This window comes from Mesoplodon densirostris, chromosome 17 (assembly GCF_025265405.1).
Source record: "Mesoplodon densirostris isolate mMesDen1 chromosome 17, mMesDen1 primary haplotype, whole genome shotgun sequence".
Lineage (NCBI taxonomy): Eukaryota > Metazoa > Chordata > Mammalia > Artiodactyla > Ziphiidae > Mesoplodon > Mesoplodon densirostris.
The window spans coordinates 75,589,651-75,613,435 of NC_082677.1; the positions used below are offsets into that span (position 1 = coordinate 75,589,651).

General features: G+C 47.1%; 1 protein-coding gene across 2 annotated transcripts in view; it reads left to right on the forward strand.

Moving 5' to 3' along the window:
- COL4A2 (collagen type IV alpha 2 chain) overlaps window positions 1-23,785 on the forward strand; it is a 635,121-nt gene that overhangs the window by 567,462 nt on the left and 43,874 nt on the right. Inside the window, exons 5-18 of one of the 2 annotated variants that reach the window (XM_060080228.1) lie at window positions 4,806-4,940; window positions 5,029-5,073; window positions 8,174-8,290; window positions 9,990-10,061; window positions 10,413-10,448; window positions 10,557-10,619; window positions 12,511-12,546; window positions 15,184-15,225; window positions 17,003-17,098; window positions 18,768-18,803; window positions 19,382-19,432; window positions 20,562-20,606; window positions 22,652-22,705; window positions 23,635-23,701. In XM_060080228.1, coding sequence (XP_059936211.1) covers window positions 4,806-4,940; window positions 5,029-5,073; window positions 8,174-8,290; window positions 9,990-10,061; window positions 10,413-10,448; window positions 10,557-10,619; window positions 12,511-12,546; window positions 15,184-15,225; window positions 17,003-17,098; window positions 18,768-18,803; window positions 19,382-19,432; window positions 20,562-20,606; window positions 22,652-22,705; window positions 23,635-23,701 — 895 coding nt within the window. The remainder of the gene's footprint in view (window positions 1-4,805; window positions 4,941-5,028; window positions 5,074-8,173; window positions 8,291-9,989; window positions 10,062-10,412; window positions 10,449-10,556; window positions 10,620-12,510; window positions 12,547-15,183; window positions 15,226-17,002; window positions 17,099-18,767; window positions 18,804-19,381; window positions 19,433-20,561; window positions 20,607-22,651; window positions 22,706-23,634; window positions 23,702-23,785) is intronic. The other variant, XM_060080229.1, reaches the window with a different exon arrangement.

Consider the following 23,785-nt stretch of genomic DNA (forward strand, 5'->3'; position numbering starts at 1 on the left):
AAGTATATTGCAGGAAGTTTAGGAGCTTTAGAAATGTATGCAAAGACAGTTAAGCTACAGTCCTACTCTTTCTGGGGTAATTTTTATTTTATTATTTTTTTACAACTTTATTGGAGTATAATTGTTTCACAATGGTATGTTAGTTTCTGCTTTAAGTGAATCAGTTATACATATACATCTGTTCCCATATCCCTTCCCTCTTGCGATAATTTTTATTTTTAACATCACTTATTACAAAAAGAAAGGAAGAGATGGAAATAACTTTTCCGATCGGGACTTTTCGTCTGAGGCTGGAAGTTGATAAGGATGATGATTAGTACAGAGGAAAGTCCTTTTTGTTACTAATCATTCCAGCTGCCCTTTGCAAACACCCTAGATGCCCTGGGGGGCAGGATATCCTAGGGGAAATCTCATCCCTGAGGACCACAGCATGCATACCAAGGTCCTCAGACCTTGACATAAAGGTCCTTTTAGTCCCGGCAACGCAGGATTTGCACGGAGAGCAAGACTGAGGGACCAGTCCTGGAAGACGAGGGAATGATTCAGATTCCCTCCAGGCTCTTCCTGGCTTTTCCCCAGAGCCGAAGCTAGAGGGGATTTTGTGAAATGTTTCATCTGTCAGAAGCTCGAGATGAGCTCTTCAGAATGACACCATTTTCACACCCTCTAGGCTCTATATATTTTTAATGGAAAATAGCAAGTGTTGGTGGGAATGTAGGGAAATGTAGGACCCTTACACGTTGCAGGTGGGAAGGTACAAGGGGGCAGCCGCTGTAGAAAACAGCCTGGCACCCTCTCCCTCAGACAGTTAAACAAAGTTACCGTGTGATCCAGCCATTCCACTCCTAAGTATAGACCCAAAAGAGCTGAAAGCAGGGACTGAAACAGATAGTGGTGTGTGCATGTTCACAGCAGCACTGTCCGCAACAAACGAACTGGTTTATCCACACAGTGGAACCTTATTCAGCCATAAACGTTTGGATAAAGTACAGACACATGCTACGACATGGATGAACCTCAAAAACATTATGTTAAGAAGCCAGACACAAAAGGTCTTATATCATACATATGATTCCATTCATATGCAATATCCGGAATGGGTAAATCCCAGAGAAACCGAAAGCAGATGGTGGTTACCAGAGGCTGGAGGTTAGGCGGATGAGAATAATGGTAGTGGGTATGGGATTTCCTTTGGGGTGACGAAAGTATTTTGGAGCTAGATAGAGGTGACAGATAGAGGACATTGTGAATATACCTGAAGCCACTTTAAAATGGGTAGTTTTGTGGTATGGGAATTTCACCTCTATAAAAAGAAAAAAGTGAGAGCATGTTCCAGAAAAGGAAAGGCTAGAGTTTTATTCCCAAAGTCAGACTTCCCATCCAAGAAACAAAAGTTACAAAGAAGTTTACTGACAATGGGAGGAAAATGAGACCATGATGTCATTAGTCACTCTCCCCATCAAAGGGACTCAGGAAAGGTTAATGAACTTGAGACAAGGTGAGGCTTTTCCTCATTAAGACGCACGTATCCCGTTTGGGTTAATGGGAGACGGTCCCTCTTAGTTGGCGCTACACAGCCATCCCCTGGAAGAGATGTAGATTATTGGCGATAAAAATGACAGTGAGGAACATTTTATCCCCCAAAGGTTGCTCCCTGTAAAAACACTAACAAACTAGGGGCCTCCGATAGCTAGGGGAATTCTGAGGCTTAGCGGCATGGTCTGCAGTCACAAACAAAACAGAAATGAGCACAGCTGAGGAAGAGCCATAAAAATCTGAATCAAAGCATGTTTGTCCCCAAACTTCCAACAAATGTAGCATACCAAGACCTTAGAGAAGGATGAGCCTGGGATGTCATGTGTCCAAGGTCAGGGCTCCCCGTGTACCACAACCCTCCTAACCACTTTTTTCACGTTCTCCAAAGATTCAAATACGCTGCCTTTGCCGTGACACACGAGGCGTGTGGTCAGGCTACCTCAGGGGAGCATCCGCTGGTTTCTGCCCCGACTGGCCTCTCTGGAACCCGTGCAGGGAGAGCAGCGGACCTGCCATCCCTAAAGCGCTGACCTGGCCCTGAGTGAGCCCCAAACTCCCCTTTGTCTGAGGAGGCAGGGGGCCCAAGCTCTGGGGCAGGTCTCAGCCATCAAGCGGGGTCTTAATCTCCATCTGTATCCTCCGCCCCGAAGACACTTTACTGCTCCCTCCGTGCCTGGGGTCCAGCATCTGAAGGGAGGGGCAGCGTGGGGATGATAATGACCCTCAGAGGCAGGGTCTCCCCACGCCTTTCCCTCCGACTCTGTCTGTGACATGAAGGCCGCACCTCACGCTGCATCTGAGATTAACTCACTTCCTCTCAGTGGTGTGTGATGTGAAGGACAGATTATAAACATTCTGCAAAGACAGACAAATGTCTTAGCTGCACAGTTTATATAAGAAAAGTTCTTGGGCTTCCCTGGTGGCGCAGTGGTTGAGAGTCCGCCTGCCGATGCAGGGGACACGGGTTTGTGCCCCGGTCCGGGAAGATCCCACATGCCACGGAGCGGCTGGGCCCGTGAGCCATGGCCGCTGAGCCTGCGCGTCTAGAGCCTGTGCTCCACAGCGGGAGAGGCCACAGCAGTGAGAGACCCCCCCAAAAAAAGAAAGGTTCTTTACAGGCAATGAAATGGAAGACTAGAAATACTGACTCAGAAGCCCCTTAATCTAAAGGCAAGACCAGCATTTGAAGTGTGAGTGCAAATGGTCCCTGACAGAGAAGGGCTGTGTGTGATGAATGAACAGCAGGCTCACTCATTTAAGGAGGAATCAAGCCATAGTTAGTTGGTTGGGGATTTTTTTTAATTTGGGCTAACCTGGGAGGTTCATTAAAATATAACAGTATTGCATAAGCACAGGAGATTTTTATGGTCGTGAAACGATTCTTTATGATACTGTTATGTTGGATACACACCATTATACTGTCATCACAATCCATAAAATGTACAATACAAAAATTGTTCCCTATTACCAATCTTGGACTTTAGTTAATAACATATTGGTTCATCAGTTGTGATAAACTGACCACACGGATGCAAGTTGTCAATAATAGAGGAAACTGTGAGGGAATGGGGGGCAGTTGGAGGAGCAGACGGGTATGTGGGAACGCTGCAGCTTCTGCTTAATTTTTCTGTAAACCTAAAACTGCTCTAAAAAATAAAGTCAATTAATTTAACCAAAACTATTAATATGTAACTAATGCATAAATTAGTTCCAATAATAAGAGAGCTAGATCCCCCTTTTTAATCTTTTTATTTTGATTGTGGCAAAACATGTGTAACATAAAATTTACCATCGTAATCATTTTTGTACAGTTTGGTGGCGTTAAGCGTGCTCACATTTTGTGCGAGCATTATCACCGTCATCTCCAGACCTTTTTCATCGTTCAGAACTGAAACTCCGTCCCGATAGAACTCTAACTGCCCTTTCCCCTCCCCCAGCCCCCAGTCGCCTGTGCTGTACTTTCTTCTCTATGAATGTGACTCCTCTGGGGACCTCATGTTGGTGGAATCAGACAGGATTTGTCCCTTTGTGGCTCATTTCACTCAGTGTAATGTCCTCATGTTTCATCCGTGTTGTAGCCTGTGTCAGAATTTACCTCCTTTTTTTTTTTTTTTTTTTTTTTTTTTTTTGCGGTACGTGGGCCTCTCACTGTTGTGGCCTCTCCCGTTGCAGAGCACAGGCTCCGGACGCGCAGGCTCAGCGGCCATGGCTCACCGGCCCAGCCACTCCGCAGCATGTGGGATATTCCCAGACTGGGGCACGAACCTGCGTCCCCCTCATCGGCAGGCGGACTCCCAACCACTGCGCCACCAGGGAAACCCTCCCTCCTTTTTAAAGTGAATAATGGTCCATTGTGTGGATAGACCACATTGTGTTTATCCATCATCCATCAGTGGATACTTTGCTTCCACCTTTTGGCAATTGTGGAAAATGCTGCAGGGAACATGGGTGTAGAAATATCTGTTCAAGTGTTTGCTGTCGATTCTTTTGAGTATTATCCCAGAAGCGGAATTGCTGGGTCACAAGGTAATTCTCTGTTTAATTTTTTGAGGAACCACCAAGCTCTTTCCCACAATGACCACACCACTTACATTCCCACCAACAGAGCACAAGGGTTCCAGTTTCTCCACATCCTGCCCAACGTGTAATTTTGTGTTTTCTTTTTTAAAAATAATAGCCATCCTAATGGATACGGACGTACATTTTATATATTTCAGAAACCTTTTCTTTTTTTCTCTGTGCGTGCATGCACGCACACTGTGTGTGTGTGTGTGTGTGTGTGTGTGTGTGTGTGTGTGTGTGTGTACAGAAGGAGAGATTCTCTAATCACTTAAACATTCAGGGACCACTTTGATAGCTGGATGCCAGTTCCATTTCCATACCTATCGTATGCATTATACTGAGATAGAGAGAAAATCTTAGAAATTTGTTTGGCACTTTCTTTTATACTGAAAGGACTTTTTTTAAAAAGCCGAGTAAGTTTATTCTTTCGTCCCAACCCAATATTAGCATTTCACAATAACATCACTGTAGTAATTGAGGATCATTTTTTTCTCACATTTAATGTTTTTCCCTTTGAACTCTATGTTTTCTTTCTTAGCCAGGAATCGCTTTGTGGTTCTCATGGCAGAAGGTGGTGGTTTACATGTAATGTTCTCTGAAGATTATGGCTCTTTAAGTATGAAGAGTGTGGCTTCAAAAGCAACATGGTTGAAAATGCTCATGCAAGGTTATGAATTGTGGAAACTGAACGTGTGTTGTTTCTACAGGGCCAGCCAGGGCCAGTGGGCCCACAGGGATACACCGGGCCCCCCGGGTTACAAGGGTTTCCAGGACTGCAAGGCCGCAAAGGTGACAAGGGTGAAAGGGGGGCTCCCGGGATCACAGGACCGAAGGGAGACGTGGTACGTACAGTAACTGTCGATATTTCTCTCGCTGTTTGAAGGGTGGAGGCGTCTTGGCCATCATTAAGTCTGTTTGCCTTCTTTACAGGGAGCCAGAGGCGTTTCTGGATTTCCTGGTGCGGACGGAATTCCCGTAAGTTTTTCATAAGATTAGAATTTTAAAACACTGTACACATGCAAAACAATACGTTTATGACTTACAGACACATGTCTCACTAGTCCCCCTTTCTTGTTTATAACAAAAAACTTATGGGGCTACATGTGCATATTTTTTTCTCGTGGAATCCAGTCAAATATTGGACAGATTGTTTGCTTTGTAAACGTCCTTCTGGACTTGGCTTCAGAATTGAGGCTACTTTGCTAAAACTGGACACTGTTTTGTAGTAAGCTGCAGTGTTGCACAGACGTGCTCTAAAGAGCCAGTCTGAACATTTTGTTTGAACTCCAGAAGCACCTGAATATAAAGTAGTCCAGCCAAGAGGCTGTCCTGAAGCCTGTGCAGCTTCTCAAATTCTTGTAGTTGCCGCACATAAATGAGAAGACGAAAGGCATGCTTTGTCCATGAGAAAATCTCAAAATGCAATCAAATGTGTTTTTCTAACCTAGTTTACTTTACTTCTTGTGGCATAAGAAAATAAACAAAGCAGCCTGACTCACAGCCTTCTTCACGGGACCCAGGAGCAGATTTCCCAGGGCCGGCTTCCTGCGGATCCCAGCCTCCGGGATAAATGTGTTTATCGCACTTTTAGACCAGCCCCATCCCTCTACTGCTGAAGTTTAAGGACATCTGCCGCTGGAACTTCACACACACGCAGATGTCTGCGCCCTTACCCTACACACATGTTGTCTGTCACCATGCTCGTACATGCATGCACACACACACACACACACACAGAGGGAGAGAATCCTCAACCCCCCAGGCTACACAAGTGGGGCTGCTCCATCGCAGGAGAAAAGGGAGAGGGCGTGAGTGGACAGCAGTCACAGGGAATTCATGCTTTTCCTTCAGATCTTTAGCTCCACCTTCAAGGAGACTTTTGCAGCAGAAGGCAGAGCTAAAGAAAGGAAGCCACGCTTGCCAAGACGTGAGACCTACATGGCTGGTGATCCTCTGTGTCACTTCAGTGAGGGCTCAAACAGACACATCAGTGACAACACACAGCTGTGAGCAGATAAGGAAATAACTCTCACATGAGTCAGAATCTTGAGAAATTGGCAGAGTTGAAGAATCCACAGATTTCAAGGGTTAAACAAATAACAAAAGTATTTTCCTACCAACTGCCTCAAACGAAATCGCCCATTTTTAACCTACTTTTTTGGACTCTTTGGATCATTCCTCAGTGTGGTCTTCTGGAAGTAGAAGTCTGAGCTTTAGATGGAGTGACGAAAATATCGTAACTGATCTGTATCATGTTTTCATTCATTTTTCCACTTCATACTCATTTAATATCAGAAGCAAATATTTCGCAAATTAGGGAGGAAATAGTCATCATATGGAGGGGTGATCATGGTGTACAGATAACGGGTCATTTTCTACAGAATGTCAGCGCTGCTAAAAACAGTCTCCTTAACTGCCGCAGTCTGATAGATGCTCCACAGTAAGTTAATGTAAATGCCACTTTCGGTATATAAGCACCTAATGAACGCAGAGTTTGAAGGACCTGACAGTTTTAGCTGTTTAGAAGTCGAATATAGAAAGTGATGTGCAGTAAATCTAAGAATTGTATCGTACAGAAATGGACGATTAGATGTTGAACACAAGAGGGACATTTAGCTCTACAGAATTGAAATTTTTCTTTGAAGGACAGTTGCAAACAAAGACCAGGTTGGCGTGCAATTCCAAATGGCTTAGATCGATTCTAAGCGAGTCAGAAAGACCAACAGCAGACGGGTAGTTCAGGAGGAGAGTAAGGAACTCAGTGGTACATTTTAACGAAAGCATCACGGAATCCTAACCGGCATGAGGAGAACACCTGCAGAGCTTGATTTCTGAATTTGAAGGTCAGCTTCTAGAGGCCCCTAAAAAAGAGGCCTTTACGTCGAAGACCAAAATGCTGCTGACTCTCCAATACCAGAGAGATTGTGTCTTGTGATTTACAGGGACAGTCAGGGTTTCTCTGACCCACCAGAGGGTTGACTGATAAGCCTACTGGATCCCTTATCTGATGGCACCAGTGAAAGCAGTGGCTCTGAACATCGGAAGCAAAGAAATGTGCAAACAAAAGAAAAATTCTATTTCTCTTATTGTATTTCTTAATATCATTCAGGGTACAGGCACTCTGTGTAGGGCTTATTCATTTCCTTTGAAACGTTCCAAATTTCTCAAGGTAAACCTAAAAGACAGCCCACTGGCCTCAAAAATCACTCTGGAATATATATTTGGTCTATTATCAAGAAAAGCAAAATTTTAAAGAAATTGTACAATAAGAAATCATATATCTAGACATCTATTGTGAAAAGAAACAGCAAAACAGGCTCTGGTCTCGTAGTCCATAAACTGTAGATTATTAACCTGACCCCTCCATGTCTCCAGAACCAGATTCATGCGGTTGAGACGCCCAGAGACCTAGCCTGATCCCGAGTTACACGAAAGACACATGTGATCGCATTGCCTTCCTTCCCCCACCTGGCATCCCAGAACACCTGACTTGCTTTCTATTCATGTTTAAAATCTAAAAAGTCATATTCCTGAAGACGACAATAAGTCAATTGACTTATTGAAGAAAGTCAGTAAGGAAATCAGCTCTTCTACCTGCCACTAAGTCACTGATGAGATCCCTCTGCAGGTGTGACTCTTACCCGTTTAGGATGTGGGTCTGTACAGCTCCATCTAGAATTCGGTTGGGCACAGCTGACCCTTGCTATCCCCGAGCAGCATCTGCTTCTAGAGTGTTTTCTAGAATTTTTCAACCTACCCTTTTCTGTTCCTGCTAAAACAGCCCTCTCTGTCGCCCAAGGAAGCAAAGCAGCAGAAACCCCAAGACAGTTGACATCTTACCAAACCCCATGGGAAACAGAACTGTGTTGTGCAGGCCCCTCTGCCGCTTAGAAGGACACCTGTGTTCCCTTGATGACTTAGTTCTTCATTCATTCATTGGTTCATTTTGAGTTGTCTTGGCGCTTGGATTCATGCCAGGGACATCTCTTCTGAGAAGATTTTAAGCTGTTTCATCACAGTTACATGAAAACTAGACCCCTGCGGGCTGAAGACTCACTCGCTTGTCTGTTTCCAGGGACATCCTGGCCAAGGCGGGCCCAGAGGACCGCCTGGCTACGACGGTTGCAACGGGACAGTGGGTGACGCAGGCTACTCGGGACCCAGCGGCCCTGGCGGCTTCCTCGGCCCCCCTGTGAGTATGGGAACCACCCGGGCTATTGCACGGGTCGGCTCTGGCATCTGCGTGGTGGAAATGTGTGAAAGGTCTTGCTTTCCGGAGGCCCTGCAGAGGATGCCTTTGAGAAGTTGTCTTGGCAAAGCTCTCTGAAGAGGGTGAGCTGCCTTCTGCTCCCAGGACAGTGATGGGTCGGGAGCACATGCCAGGCCTGCCTTCACACCCCAGGAAGCCGTGGCTCCCCACCCTTGGTTAGCGGTCAGGGTAAAGCACACCTCCCCTGCTGAGGTTGGCTTGAGGATACCTAGGCGTGCTGTTCCTGCATGTTCCGATTCATTCTTGTTTTTTTTTTTTTTCTTGTGGTACGCAGGCCTCTCACTGTTGTGGCCTCTCCCGTTGCGGAGCACAGGCTCCAGACGCACAGGCTCAGCAGCCATGGCTCACGGGCCCAGCCGCTCCGCGGCATGTGGGATCCTCCCAGACCGGGACATGAACCCGTGTCCCCTGCATCAGCAAGTGGACTCTCAACCACTGCGCAACCAGGGAAGCCCCCGATTCATTCTTTAAGCGTTAGGTAGAAAGTGATGGGTTTGGCTTATGTGGTTCACTCCTGCAGCGTCCTAAGTGTTTCTTCATTTCCTCCCATGCTCCGATTCAAATAACAGTGAATAATAGTGGAATCGTGGAACTAAAATTTTAAAAAGCTTAAACCTTGACAAAATTCCCTATTAGTCATCATCTTCATTAGATTCTAACATTCTTTGTGACGTGAAAGAACAATGATGTTCTCCAGGATATACAAGACAGACTTTATTTTTCATAATGGAAGAACTTCCATATAATGACCTATTTTGTGGCTTCATTTAATTTCTAGGGTCTTTGCAAAGAATCTTGAAACATTTTTCGGCATTCTATTGCTACCTTCTTACCACCAGTAGATTGCAAATTCAGGATTAAACTAACATTTTTTGGCAAAACTTTTTATTTAAAAACAACATTTTTAGGTGAGGGCAGGGCAGTCATAACACCCTTCGTTGCGTTTCGCCGAGGCTGCTGGATTCCCGGTCACACTCACACCGCCGCCTTCCACCTCCTCCTCCACTGGCTGTTGCTTTTTCATGTGATTCAACTTTTCCATAAGCTACATTGCATTCTATCCCATTCTAATATCATAGCTTTCATTACCAATAAACATAGCCATCACTTTGAAATATTGATTTTATATGTAGGTATTAAAACACATGTATATATGTATGTACGTACTCACACATCGTATATATTTGACACAATTCCATTTTTAAAGGATGACCCAGTATGTCTCCCACAAATGGTGCTTCAGCGTGAATGTGTTGATATTTTAGTACATAAATTCCAAAGAAGACACAGAATAGTATTTTTACAAAGAAAAGGAACAGGGTGGTAGAGGAAAGGATTTGTTTACTGAAACTTCACTTGGGTTTCTGAAAATAATTTAAATCCTATAGAGTATTTCCATTTTAACTGTAAGAAAGATGCTATTGGGTAAAAATGAAAGTAAAACTCTCACCCTTGTGGTTAAGGTAGAGATTGGTGTTCAGAACAACCGGAATTGGCCGTGAGAAGAGCTAGACATTGCCTATAAAAGGCAACATGTAATCATCCAAGTAACAGTCGTTGCACTGAATGCTAATGGACTGTTTTCTTCGTTTTTCTTCCTATGATATATGTGCTAATTTAGGGGCCCCAAGGACCCAAAGGGCAGAAAGGCGAGCCCTACTCTCTGTCTAGTGAGGACCGCGACAAATACAGGGTAAGTCAGTAGAGGTGGGGCGTGACCAAGCGCCCCAGTGTAAATTCGCGATTAACAAAGTTAATTTCCAAGTGAACTCTGGAGTGGAGGGATGCAGAGAGGGATGGAATAGCCCAGAATCACGACTGATTTGAAATTCTCTTATTGCTCCAGGCTGTTTTCAATCTTACACTAACTCTGGGCACACTCGTCCCACATTCACGACACACCAGATATCTGGGTGATTAACATCACCAAGTCCTGAGACGGCAGATACACTTTATATGCTTATTTCCAACATTGCAATAAAATGTCACTGAACCTACAGATGCCTAAAAGCTAAAATTCTTAAAACTATTTCTTCTCACTTAGGGGGAAGCTGGAGAGCCCGGACTGGTCGGTTTCCAGGTAAGCGTTCTTTTTATTAGAGAACAGACGAAGCGAAAGTTGAAGAACTCCGGACGCCATGCCCCAGTCTGCCTCTGCTAACAGCCTTCTCTGGTTGCCTGTCCTTAGGGGCCTCCCGGCCGCCCTGGGCCCATGGGACAGATGGGTCCGGTTGGAGCTCCAGGAAGAGCAGTAAGTACCAGGCTCGTGTGCTCGCCCTTGAGGTTGTCAAGCATCCTCTAGAGATGCAGCTCCTTCAACTGCAGATGCTGGTGAAAGCCTCACGATACAACCTGATGCTTGTGGTCACCAAGACCAGACAGGTCGTCCTCTGTACACATTGCCGACATCAAGGTTGAGGAATGAGAACTCAAAATCTGTGGTCATCAGATCACTGCCAACTAGGTCAAATTTTGACCTGGTGCTGGCCGGGCACCCTTCCAGTCATGCATGAGCTCTCCCAGCACCACACCTGACCAGCTGACAAGGGCCTGTCATCCCTGGCAAAGCAGACCAGAGTCCAATAGGTCGTTAAGGAAGAAATGGGCTCTGCTGGACATGGCCATTAGAAGCAGGGCCATCACACCTGGCATGGCCATTAGAGCAGGTGTACCACACCTGGCATTGCCATCAGAAACAAGGGTGCCACACCTGGCATGACCATTAGAGCAGGTGGGCTGCACCTGGGCTCAGCCATCATAATAGGAGAGACATTGGACACCAATTAACAAAGTGGCCCCTGTGCCCCACCTGAGTGGTGGTCTACAGATGTTCCCTCCTCCTGCAAATCAAATAATAGAGTGAAGTGCGACAGGACAAATCCCTGGGTGAAGGAGGGCCTGCTTCGAGGAGGGGATGGGAGGGGGAAGGAGAGCCCCGGGGCCTGGCCGCCCCAGGCCCTTCCCACTGCACAAAGGACCAGAAGAGGAACTGGCTCCTGCAAGGTGTCTGACTCTCTTTCTGTTAATAAACAAACAGGCCTTAAGTTACTCAAAGAGAGCTTTTGACTGCAGGGGAGAGAGCCCTTCTCAGAGGAAACCACTGCTCAAGATCGATGCAGCTGCGGTGTCAGCTTCTTGACACACACTGAGAAACAGTGGACACACATGTGTCTGGGAAGATGCAGTCACACCAGCAGTCGGGGGTGCGAGCGCTCATTCATTCCCTTCTAACTGTCGATAATAAGATGATAATAATAATTGATCATGTTTCTACAAAGCACAGTTCCCTGGTGCCATGACGGTCGTTTTTCCAAGCAGCCCTGTGGCTGTGAGAGATTTGGCCAAAGGGAATGAGACGAGGCTTATGTGATAAGATGCTCTTTGCTCTCCGGCACACACACCCAGCTGTCGGCTTACAGCACATGTGCCACAGGGTTTGGGGGTGTCATGCTTTATGCACACAGTTCAGGGAAGTGTGAAACAGCAAATTGTACCCGCTGGGTCCCTAGCCGAGGTGACAGCTTCAGGGCCTTTGTATGAACCATTAAAATCTCCCACAGCCCCCTGCCCTGTCCATTTACTTGTACTTCAACACAAATTGCTCTTCTAAAGCATTTTTAAAACTTTTATCCTAAGCGTGGTATTGACGCTGAATGCTTTGCAGAAAGACATATGGTGATGTTGGCAGGCGGATTCTCAACCCTGCGGGGTGACCTGGATGTCAATTAATTCTGTCTGTGCACATTTGCTGGCCCACCAGCAGAAAGTGCAGGATGGTGCCCTGTGGGGAACCACCGAGGAAGCCAGGAGAAGCCATCTCTGGGGTGACAGGGCCTGGGACCTTGCAAAGGGATCAGAGCAAACATGAGTAGGACAGGGGTCAAGTCAAAAGCCTGAACTCAGAAAAGCAAACCAGGAACAGCTGTGTGTGGACAGCCGGCAAGTCCTGAGAACTGGGCCTGACCCCCGCCCTCTCCCCTCCAGCCTTGCCTCCCCGCCGAGCCAAATGTGTTAGAAACCTCTGTACATACTAGCCGGTATTCTAAATATACAGTGAGTGGCTTTCCCAGAGCTTTCCAGCAGATGTTATCTGGGTCCTGGGATAAAGAAAACAGTTTACAGATTTCTTTGTATTTGTGCAGGGACCCCCTGGACCCCCTGGACCAAAAGGACAGCCAGTAAGTTGGTGGGGGGCGGGAGGGTGAGGGAAAGGGGAGGGGGGCCGTACGTGTTTGTTTATGTCCTTCTTGACCATGGAACTACGTGGTTGACAGCTGCACTGTTTATCTCATGATGCGGACCGTTTTGTAGGGTTTTAAGACAATGTTATAAACTCCAAGGATAAATCCAGTGATGCACCTGGATGGTCACATGAAGTAATTAAGTTGATGTATTGAATGGCTTGTTGCTTGCAACTCACATAGCATTCCTGTGGTTACGTGAAAGTCCAACTGGTGGTGAATGTTTGATCAGAAACGTAGACTAGAACAAATTAGGGACAGCTCGTGCTTATCCGTGTGTGTTCATTTACAAGAAGAGACAAGACGGCACCATAGTTGGGTAGGGAGCTGATGGCGTTCTTCTTACCTGGATACAGGTAGGTTGTACCACAGTGTGATGTCCGTGTCTAGGGATGTGTTTGGTGAGTTTCAAGCCAGGCTCAGGCCCAACGCTCTCCTGTTTTCATCAGAGAAAGATGAGCCAGCTGGCTGGAGCACAGCAAAGTAGGTGGCTTGTTAGAACCTGGCGACAGAATTCAGGTTTAGCGGGACCTGGGAGAGGTAGATAAATGCCCAAGACGAACAGTAGGAGGTTGGCGAGGGCAGTAATTGGTCGAAACTCTACGTGAGTCAGAAATACTGGGCTACCGTTATGAACTTTTCAGAACCATTCTGTGGCCTGCATGTGGCCAGGGACATCTCCCAGCATGCCCATTCCCAGGCCTGCCCCACGGAAACCCCATCTCTGTGACCGCCTGGGGACCTTGGCTGTCCCCACCTCACCCCCAGCTCCCATCACCTCTGACACAGCTTCCAGCTGCGGCTGGAGCTCATTAGGGCTGCTGTCCCCACCACCGGGCTCCCCACTGTCCGGCAGCCTGGAGCAGGGTGGGAACGGCCCAGCGCCAAGAGAAGCGGATGTAGGACGCGGCGGCTGAGCCCCGAGGTCGCCTCAGATCCCCACTTGGCTGCAGCACAAACAGCCCTCACCCTCCACCCGGTCACTTCCTGGTGACTTGGACTCCGGCTCGTGAGGCAGGGGGACCTCGGGGTCCCAAAAGCAAATCGCGTTCTCATCTAGCCTGGCTGCGTTTCTGTGCTTTGATTTCAGCTCCCAGCCAGGTGGGAAAGAAGCAAAGAAAAAGCAAAAATTAATTAAAGGCTTTGTTTTTATTTGCAGAAAGTCTCTGGGCGTCGGAGGGGGGTGGACAGTGTGGTGCAGAGACAGATCAGATAGGGCCCCCCCCCCGCAGGATCCTCTGTGTCACTGGGTAGGGGCCCTGAGAAGGAAGCAGAACTGCTGGGAATCAGAGAACAGAGGACTGACTTAAGGCATCGTGTCCGGTCAGCCCCCCCACGCAGGGCAGCTCCATGAAACTGTCAAATACTAGGTCACCAGCCCAGCTTTGCCTCTTAAGCAAAAAGGAAGATGAAAAGTTTGGCTAAACCCCAAGAACACCATGCCCTAAAATCATTAAAAAGGGTTGGAAATCTTGCTGTGAAATTAGGATTATTTAACCAAAATGAGAAAGTCTGAGGGAGAGGAGAGTGTGAATCATGTTCTTCAAATGTGGGATCCAAGGCAGGAGGAAATGGCTGCTTTCTGAGTCCAGAGGGGCCAAAACCTAAGGAAACGCCCTGCGACCCTAACCTGTAGAGTCGTTGTACGCGGGCTTAAGAGTCAGGAGGACCTGGGATCAGACCTGAGCTCTACCGTTTGTTCGCTGTGAGGCTTCGGTCCAAGGGTGTGACACCTTCCCCATCCGTGATGCCCAAACTCATCGTGTGGTGCAGAGGGTTAAAGGAGAGAGAAGCAGTTAGCAGGGGCCCTGGACCATCAAAGTCCAGGGCCACAAGTAGGGAATCAATACTAGGCAACTTCCCGGTCTGCAGGATTTGAACAGTAAAATATATTTCAAAAAGCAAATGGCAAAATGTTCCCAAGGGTGACAGAATAACTGTTCTTCGTCCACTATTTTTTTTCTTTTTTTTTTTTTTCTCTGCGGTACGCGGGCCTCTCACTGCCGTGGCCTCTCCCGTTGCGGAGCACAGGCTCCGGACGCGCAGGCTCAGCGGCCACGGCCCACGGGCCCAGCCGCTCCACGGCACGTGGGATCCTCCCGGACCGGGGCACGAACCCGCGTCCCCTGCATCGGCAGGCGGACTCTCAACCACTGCGCCACCAGGGAAGCCCCTTCGTCCACTATTTTTGAGGTTTTGCTTAAAGTACAAAATACAAATTTCTTAAAAGCATGGCTGTATGAAAACACTATCATTTCTATGAACCGCAGCGTTTTTGTCACTTAAGGTTTAATCTTAGTGAATGCTCAGAGCCCACTGTCTCTAACTGGTGCCACTCTCTGTAACTGGTACAGCATCCCGATTTGCTCCTGTTCATTTTATGTGATATCTGGAATGGACTCAAATGTTTATTACACAGTTTATATATGGAAATAGCAAAAGAAAAGACATTAATTCTCCTTTTGTGTCCATTAGTTCCTGGGAGCTGAAGCCAGAATGTTATGCAAGGATAGTTATCCTTTTATTTCACCATGATTATTGACTTTAAACTTACAGAAGCCATTTACCTTTCAGGGCAACAGAGGACTTGGTTTTTACGGAGAAAAAGGAGAAAAGGTAAAGGAAACTTAACAGATCGAATTAGGAAATACTGACAGATCATTTTAATGTCTTCATTTTATGTTGTTATCTTGAGGTACTCTGCAAACAGGCCGTTTGCAAAGGAAACAATCACTATAACGTGTCAGGTTACCAAACAGGCGCCAGTGGTGGTTATGGATCAGTAAGACTGTAAAAGCCCCGGACCTCTGACGCAGACGTAACTTCAGCCGTCTTAAGCAGCTAGAAAGTAAAGGCATTTCCCTGTGGTGTCCTCTGACCTGTGGCATCCAGAAGAGATTGAGGAAGGCAGAGCAGCAGACAACGCGGAGCCAGCTCAGAGGCCAGGGGACGTGGCCGGCTCGATGACCAGGGGGCGTGGCCAGCTCAGGCTGGGAGCATGGCCGGCTCAGGGACCAGGGGGCGTGGCTGGCTCAGGGACCAGGGGGCGTGGCTGGCTCGGGCTGGGCTCAAAGGCAGGAAAGGAGAATAGTCACATTAGATAGAATGAGAATGAAGTTAATGTCTGTAATCCACAGGTATTAATAAAATAGTAATAAAAACATCAGGGCCCCCATAGGTAAAGGGGAGATGAACAGTTTTAGGTATTTTTTAGCTGTAATATTAGCAGACATTCAGAATATACTATGAAGTGCCACTTTCTGCAGCTAATACATCATCTCAGTTTGCTCCTGTTCGTATTATGTGATATCTAAGCTCAAATCTGTATTATATAGTTTATATGTGAAAATAGCAAAAGAAAAGACAGTAGCATCCTTTTTGTGTCAATTAGTTCCTGGAGGTGAAATCAGCATATTACACAAGGATAGTGGGCCAGTAATGTCACAGATCGAAGGTTTCACCACCTGTGCATCACATACAAAAGCGTTTCTTGATAATGATAAAAAAGCTAATTAAAGCAATCCTGAGATACTATATTTATTAAAGATGCTGCTCTTTATTATATAAAAACCCCCTTAACTGGTGAAGTAGTGTTGAAACTGGACTGGTCTTTCATTTCTTAGGCATTTCTTATGTCTTGGTACCAATCTTAGAAAGCAGTAGCATAACACATAGCAAGAACCACCAAGACATTTAGCCTCCAGACCTAGTAATTTCCTTGTATAGAAATTCATCGTAAGTAGATAATTCCACAGAAGCAAATGCAGCCCCAAATTGTGACCAGCCTAAACAGCTTGTATGCATAAATTCTAAGTGATTCCTTCTTTTTTCTTTTTTCTTTCTTTCTTTCTATCTTTCTTTATTTTTGGCTGCGTTGGGTCTTCGTTGCTGTGCACGGGCTTTCTCTAGCCGCAGTGCACGGAGGCTACTCTTTGTTGCGGCGTGCAGGCTTCTCATTGCGGTGGCTTCTCTTGTTACGGAGCACGGGCTCTAGGCATGCGGGCTTCAGTAGTTGCGGCTCGCGGGCTCTAGAGCACAGGCTCAGTAGTTATGGCACACACACTTAGTTGCTCTGCGGTGTGTGGGATCTTCCCGGACCAGGGCTTGAACCCGTGTCCCCTGCATTGGCAGGTGGATTCTTAACCACTGCACCCCCAGGGAAGTCCCCTCTAAGTGATTCTTAATGCAAGTAGCAATCAAATAATTTTACCTTACAATTATTTTATTCTATATATGATTTTTATCTTATGATTATAACACTTTAAAATTGGTGTACATGTGATAAGTAATACGCAAAGATAAAAACAGCAGTTTGCAGTGGGATTGTGCTTTTATTCAACCTTGGTGGTGTCTTTTCAATTTAAAGACAGCTGCTTTGCTAAACTATTCACAGGGCGACATGGGACAGCAGGGACCCGGTGGGATCCCACCAGACAACAGTTATGTCGAGAGGCCCAAAAATGATGTGATCCTCCCAGAGCAATATAAGGTAAAGGGACTTCAGCAAAATTGATGTATTCCCAGTTGAACTAAAAAAAGGAGGAGAAAAAAGGTAACTTTCTTTGCTCTTATTCAAATAGTCACATTCAAAGAGGAAAAGCCCTCACCACCAAATTGGCAAATTATGCATGAAAGCACTGATCACAGTCACACATGTGTATCAGTACATCACTGTAAATAATTACGATGAATTTGAAACAACACGCGATCCATTTAAAAATCTCAGATCTGTCCTAAGTCTCTAGTATAGACATAGTTAGTGGTCGGAGCCCAACTCAGTGCCAGGATGTGGGGCGATCTGAACAAATGTTGTATTCGGCAAAATAAAACCTACTTTTAGGTAGGTTTTGCCGACATGGAGCATCATCATGGGCTTTTTGGATCAAAGTCAGTTTTCTGACTCATAATTTCTGTTAATGTTTTGTTTGATTAAAAGCATACTCTTGGAGTCTAAATAAAAATCAACACCCTTCTCTACCACTCACTCACTCAGACAGACCACTTACCCTTCCTAAGCCTTCGGGTTCCCTTGTACCTAAAAAAGACCGAAGCGCTGACCTGGTAGAATACTGACCTCATAGGGCTGCAGAGCGGAGACCCGGGTGAAACGCACCACAAAAGGTCACGGGAACCGAAGCAAAGATCCCAAATGTAGAACATGATTCCTGTCTCTCAAGTATCTGTCAAGGTGGGGCGTGGGTGCTGAGTCACGGATAGGAGAGCGCAGGCTGGACCCCGGCCATGGGAGAAATCAGTCTGGGCAGCTGGGGCTGTTATGAGCCACTTGACCGTTGACAAGAGTGGCCTGGAGGTGGCTGATGTGAGGCCAGACGGGGCGGTTATGTACCAGTTGAGTTCAGAGCAGGACGTCCCTGGACAACCAGCAGGAGGGGGGCCTCCACAGAGCCATCAGGGTGGATCCAGGAGGGACTTTGGCTCCTGGGGGTGACCTGACCATCAGCAAGGTAGAGCCTCTGTCCAGTTCCAGGACAGGAGCCCAGGATGGAGTGAGGCCAGAGCAGATTTGATCCATGCTGAGATGCTCCAGCATCTGAATCAGATTTCCTTCATTTTCCACAGCCAGGAGCGGGTAGGTTCGGGGGCTGGGCCCAGCCAGCCTGCAGGGGGCAGTCTTGACCTGCAGGAATCCTGGGTGCTGGCCTAGGACTGATGGGGGAAAGGACCCAACTGGTCACTACATTTCTTTCCCCATTTTAGGCTAAGAGAAGTGGGAAAACTCTGTCACATAAAGCTGACCTTGCTTGGTTTCAACACGTTCCCAGGGAGCCTTGTCCTCAGAGGACCCACCTAATCTTTCACTCAAATGAATATTATGATTAGGACCTGTCCCCTGGGCGTGTGCCCCCTGCCACTGAGGGTACTAAAGGCAAATCACAGGCAGAAGAGAGACAGCCTTGCAATCATACCAAAAATAACACACAGTTTCATCTGTATTGTGAAAATCCAGGAGAAATAGCACATTTTTCCCCTTGAATGTTGAAGCTGCAAAAGTTAGGGGTCATTTGTTACAATTCATTTATATTCATTATTTACAGTTTTATAAAATACTTTTCACCTCATATCATAAATCCTGATAAATTTTAAATACTACTGTTCTCGAATTAATGAGCATTTCTTGTCTTTCATATTCTTCGCAGGGTGAAAAAGGAAGTGAGGGGGAACCAGGAAGAAAAGTAAGTCAAGGAATAAAGATGCTTCTTCTCACTGGTGGTTCCCATATTCTCGGTGTTCCCGTCATACTGATAGACTGTGTCTGGGTTGTAACAACCTGCAACTTCTGGTTTCCAATGCATTTGTCTACAGCAAGAAAGTATGATCATTTTTTATGCTGTTTTCCAGAAAACAGTTTCAGAATGTCTTCATTCCACAGTCAACACCAGCTCATCAACACCTTAGCTCATAAATGAATCTAAACCCTTTAAAAAAGAAGAAGTGCCATGGAGGGTCTGGGTGGGTTTGGTGGTGGCTTCCTTGCTGGAGTCCAACCGTGTAATCGCCCTGCCCTCCCTGATCTGGGTCACGCCTGCCCCATATTCCCAGTCCTCCCGGTTGTCACTAGGTGACGATGACAGGTGACATCCTGGGTTGATGACCATCCAGGCCGACTGCAGACATCCTAGGACTCCACCGTGTGTGACACTGGAGTAGAGACACAGGGGCAGGACGGCCACTGTCGGGGCACTAAGAATGGACCCCTGAGCAGGCAGAGCGTGAAGTGTGGGCGCCCTCAGGTCTCTCTGTTCTCTCCTAGGGCATTTCCATGAAGGGAGAAGAAGGAATCATGGGCTTTTCAGGAGTGCGGGTAAACCATGCCTTCTACACCAGCCGTTTGCTTTGTATTGTCTGGTTTTTTAAAAGACTTTATTTTTCTTTAATTTTTTATTGAAGTGTAGTTGATGTACTGATACAATGTCATATGTTATAGATCTACAGTGTAGTGATTCACAATTTTCAAAAGTTCTACTCCACTTAGTTATTATAAGATATAGGCTAGATTCCCTGTGTTGCACAATGTATCCTTATAGCTTATTTTATACACAGTAGTTCCTACCTCTTAATCCCCTATGCTTAGGATCACAGCAAAGTTGGCCCGAAAGTACAGAGATTTTCCATGCACCCCCTTTTGCTCTCCGACACAAAGCTTCCCCTGCTGTCAGCGTCCTGCCCCTCCGTGATCTGTCGGCTACGATCATGAGCCTGCACTGACTGACACACCATCGTCACCCGCTAACTGTGGTTTTTAATACTGTGCCCCTCCGCCTGGCCCGGGGGCAGGAGCAGAACTCAGACACATTTCTGCTTGTATTAGGCTGAATTGCTCAGTGGTAACAAAAATGTAGGCTGGCTCCAACGAAGAAGTTGATTTCTTGTGGCCCTGAGAGTCCAACAAAAATGTCCCTGGTTGGGTGGAAGGAGTGGGAGTGGGATGTCTTCTCCCGAGGAAGCTCGGCCACCTGTCGCTCCTGGGCCCGCGGGCAGACGTCCCTCCATCAGCCAGAGCTCAGTCAGCTGGCCACACCCAGCCCCAGGTGAGCTGGAAACGTGGGCAGAGCCAGGAAGAGAGACAGTGGCCTTGTGGTGACCACTTGGGGGCCACAGCTACTCAAAGGACATGTGTTACAATCTCCAACAGTAAGAACGAAGGATCCTGAGAGCAGTGGAGTGCAGGCCTCTTTCTGGCTCTACTGTTTTTACTGTACTGTTTATGGATTTCTCCAGATTTCTTTAAGTGGTAGACAGGATGCATTCCATGAAAGGGTCCCTAAAATGACCCATCTCCTCTAGGAAAGAAAAGGAGACTTCAGATGGTTTTGATACTGGCTTAGCAAAGTATTTTACTTTAGTCCACGGCGGGTGCCATAACAATGCCCTCCGGGAAATGTCACTGCATATTCTGAGCTGTTACCACTTCTGTTTTCTGTTCAACCCAGGGTGCCCCTGGCTTCGATGGTGAGAAAGGTTCACCAGGACAGAAAGTAAGTTTGAGACATGAAATGCAATCTGATCCAGGCCTGAAACACCTTGCAAAGGTTACATACAAAGACTGGGGCATCCCAGAAGAAATGTCCCCAGAGAAAACATTTAAAACTTTCCCACGTTTACAGTAGCAGAAATAATCCTTCCTCCCAGATCCTTCTCAAAGCGTAAGCGAGCTCATTTACATTTTCTCTGGTTTGGCAAGCCAGCCCCGGGGTCCTCTCCCTCCGAGCCTCCCGTCACCCGGCCCGCACCGGCCACGGCTCCCGTGCTTTCCAGCTGCCCCCTCCTCGGTGTCACCACCAGTGTGTCCTGTAGGAAGGTTGCCAACGTGGCGGCCACAGGTCCTCCCACATTTTTTATATATTGATCTCTCACATTTTGGCACTTCACTTACCTTCCGTGGTGACCCAGTTTGTTGTTTTTATCCTGTGTTCTATGGACAGATTTTTGGCCATTTTTGTAGGAAGAAAATGGTAGCTGAGAAATGTCTTATAAATCTGCATCAGGCTTAGAATTGTCTGAATGCTAGCTCTGGTGCGCGCGAAAACATAGGAATCGATTGTTTTAAGTAATGATTTCTTTATTTTCACTATTTTCTGTCTTCACTAACTCAGGCAGAGAGTGTGCGGGCCAGCCCTGCCCACCGCAGACCCCCAGCACGCTCCCCAGAGGCGACCCCTGTGCACGTGGGGTGGGTGTTCAGATCAGGGCTCGCACAGGCGGGGCGTGTATTTTTACATGCATGTAATTAACCAGAGAAAATGAACATTTCATCCCGTTCCGCTGTCGTCCACTCATGTTTTTCACCCAACGCTCCTCGGAGGCTGTCCCACGTCAGCACAGGTAGCATTGTTGGAACTGGGTGGTGATGTCGCACTGGACACGGCTCAGTCGGGATGCCTGCTCACCGACTCCGCAGTCACTCCAAGCTCCGTCAGGGCTCCTAGACTGTCTTGTGGGATGGCCTCTAAGCAGGAGGTCACTTTTAATATCAGAGAAATTTTCCTTCACTTTCGAATCTTCAGCTCCACCTAGGATGAAAGGAAGTCCGTCTAAACCAGAGGCCCAAAGTGAAAGCACCAAATTAATCTTAGTTCATTCTAAATAATGTAACTCAGCATACGTGCTCCTGGATTTCAAAATATGCAGTAAAATAATCAGATAACGTACCTACTTTATCCCATTGGCATTCCGAATTTGGGGGGCCCGGGCTTACTGTATATATTCTTTAGCAAGAGGGAATAAATTTCTAGATTTTTTTAAAGCTTTTCATATCTATCCAGATACGATGGGGCTCATAAGGGTAAACTTTGTCTTTCAATCCATATTCAAGAGAATTAGAATGCAATCATTATTAGCATTAGATATTTTTTTTAAGTGAAGAGCAAAAACTTCTAAATGAAAAGGTTTAAGGATTCCAGTTGGTGTTAACTAAAATTTTTCAAAACCCATCTTGGGAGAAGGTTTGAATAGATGGATCAGGTTGTCAACGCCCGACCCCACTGGTCTATCGTGAAATCACAACAGTGGGGGTAGTCGGCACGTGTGGCTTAGTGGGAAGGGCTCGGGACCCGCCAGGAACAAATCTTGCTCAAAAAAGATGAACCTGAGACTAAGGAGGCCCAAGATCTAACAACTAGTTTAGAGAAAATCTGAGGGATAAAGGAGCACGTTGTGCAACTCCACAAGGATGCAGTGGACCAAGTCCACCACGCAGGGTGTTCACAGTACAAATGACCCAGTTTCCTCAACAGCGAAGACAAAAGGTACCAAAGTAGAAAGGAAGAGAAAACCGTTATGAATTACAGGCAAATTAAGAGACATATCAACCAAATGTCCTATTTTGCCTTTTTTTGAATCCTGATTCAAACAAAGCAACTTTAAAAAGACATGTTTGAGAATAAAATCAGGGGAAATTGAACACAGCATGGGTAGTCGATGATCTTAACAAACTATTGTTGATTTTATTAGACACAATGGATTGTGGTTACGTCTTTATATTTTAAAGATTAAAAATAAGCACTAAACATCTTCCCTGCAGGGAAACAGAGGACCGGATGGCTACCAAGGCCCTGATGGATACCCAGGACCCAAGGTGGGCTCAGTTTTCATTTGAATCGGGATGGCTTCCCCTTATCTCCCTTGGATGGTGTTCTGATCACCTCCTAAACACCCTGTTGGAGAAGGAGGCCTCCTCCATCCTGTGTCATGTAGCTGCTCACACGACACCTGGTGCTGAGAGAGGAGGTGGATGTTCACCTATGAGTCACCTGTGTGTCAGCCTCAGGATGCTGCATGCCATACGGGGCCACGTAGAGGTGGCAGTGGGGACCTGCACCCGGAGCAGAGAGAACCAGGGGGCAGAGAGACGCAGGCACCGTAGTAACAAGAGGGTAGGGGCCCCTGGTTCCCAAGGGGGACACGACTGACTTGTTGGAATAATCCCACGGGCGGGCAGGGAGGTTGAGGACCGGGGGGTGCAGCTGCTCCAGCTGGAGGGGGAACTAGCTGGGTTGGGGGGCATCTACCATCAGGTGGGCCGTAGCTGGTGAGGATGGGGGGGGACTCACAGTCAGGCCTTCCGGGCCCCGTGAGGCTCAGGGACATCAAGGCAGCTCATGGAATTTTAGGTCTCACCGTCCAGATGGTATTGGATGAGGTGCCGTCACAGCACCCCAGCTCGGCCCCATGGGCAGCTCAGGTGCGGTCATCAACACAGAGGAGTCTGCCCTGAGGAAGGCGGTCACCTGGCCACTTCCGGAGCTTGACAAGGGTCTCAGAGTGAGGTGGGCACCGGCCCACCTGTTCTCTCCTGGTGTGTCCAGCTGGTGGCTGGGATGCCTGGACTTATCAGCACAGCATCGTGGATGTGGAGCCCGGACACCATCCATGGTTCTGTGACTCAGAACAGCCTCCGCTGGGTTCATGGTCGCTTTCAGTTCTGTTCTTTGGAAACAGGCATAGTGTCCAAAACTCCAAAAAGCCAGCCTCACGTTCTTTTGTTTTCCTCTTTTCCTTCTCCAGGGAGAAATGGGTGAACCAGGCCCCGCTGGCCCGCCAACCTACTCCCCGCATCCTGCCCTGGCCAAAGGTCTGTATGCCATTCGTCCTGCTTTCTCGTCTGTTGTGGACACAGAGCCATGACCTTGTGAGATTTTCTGAGCAAAACAAAACA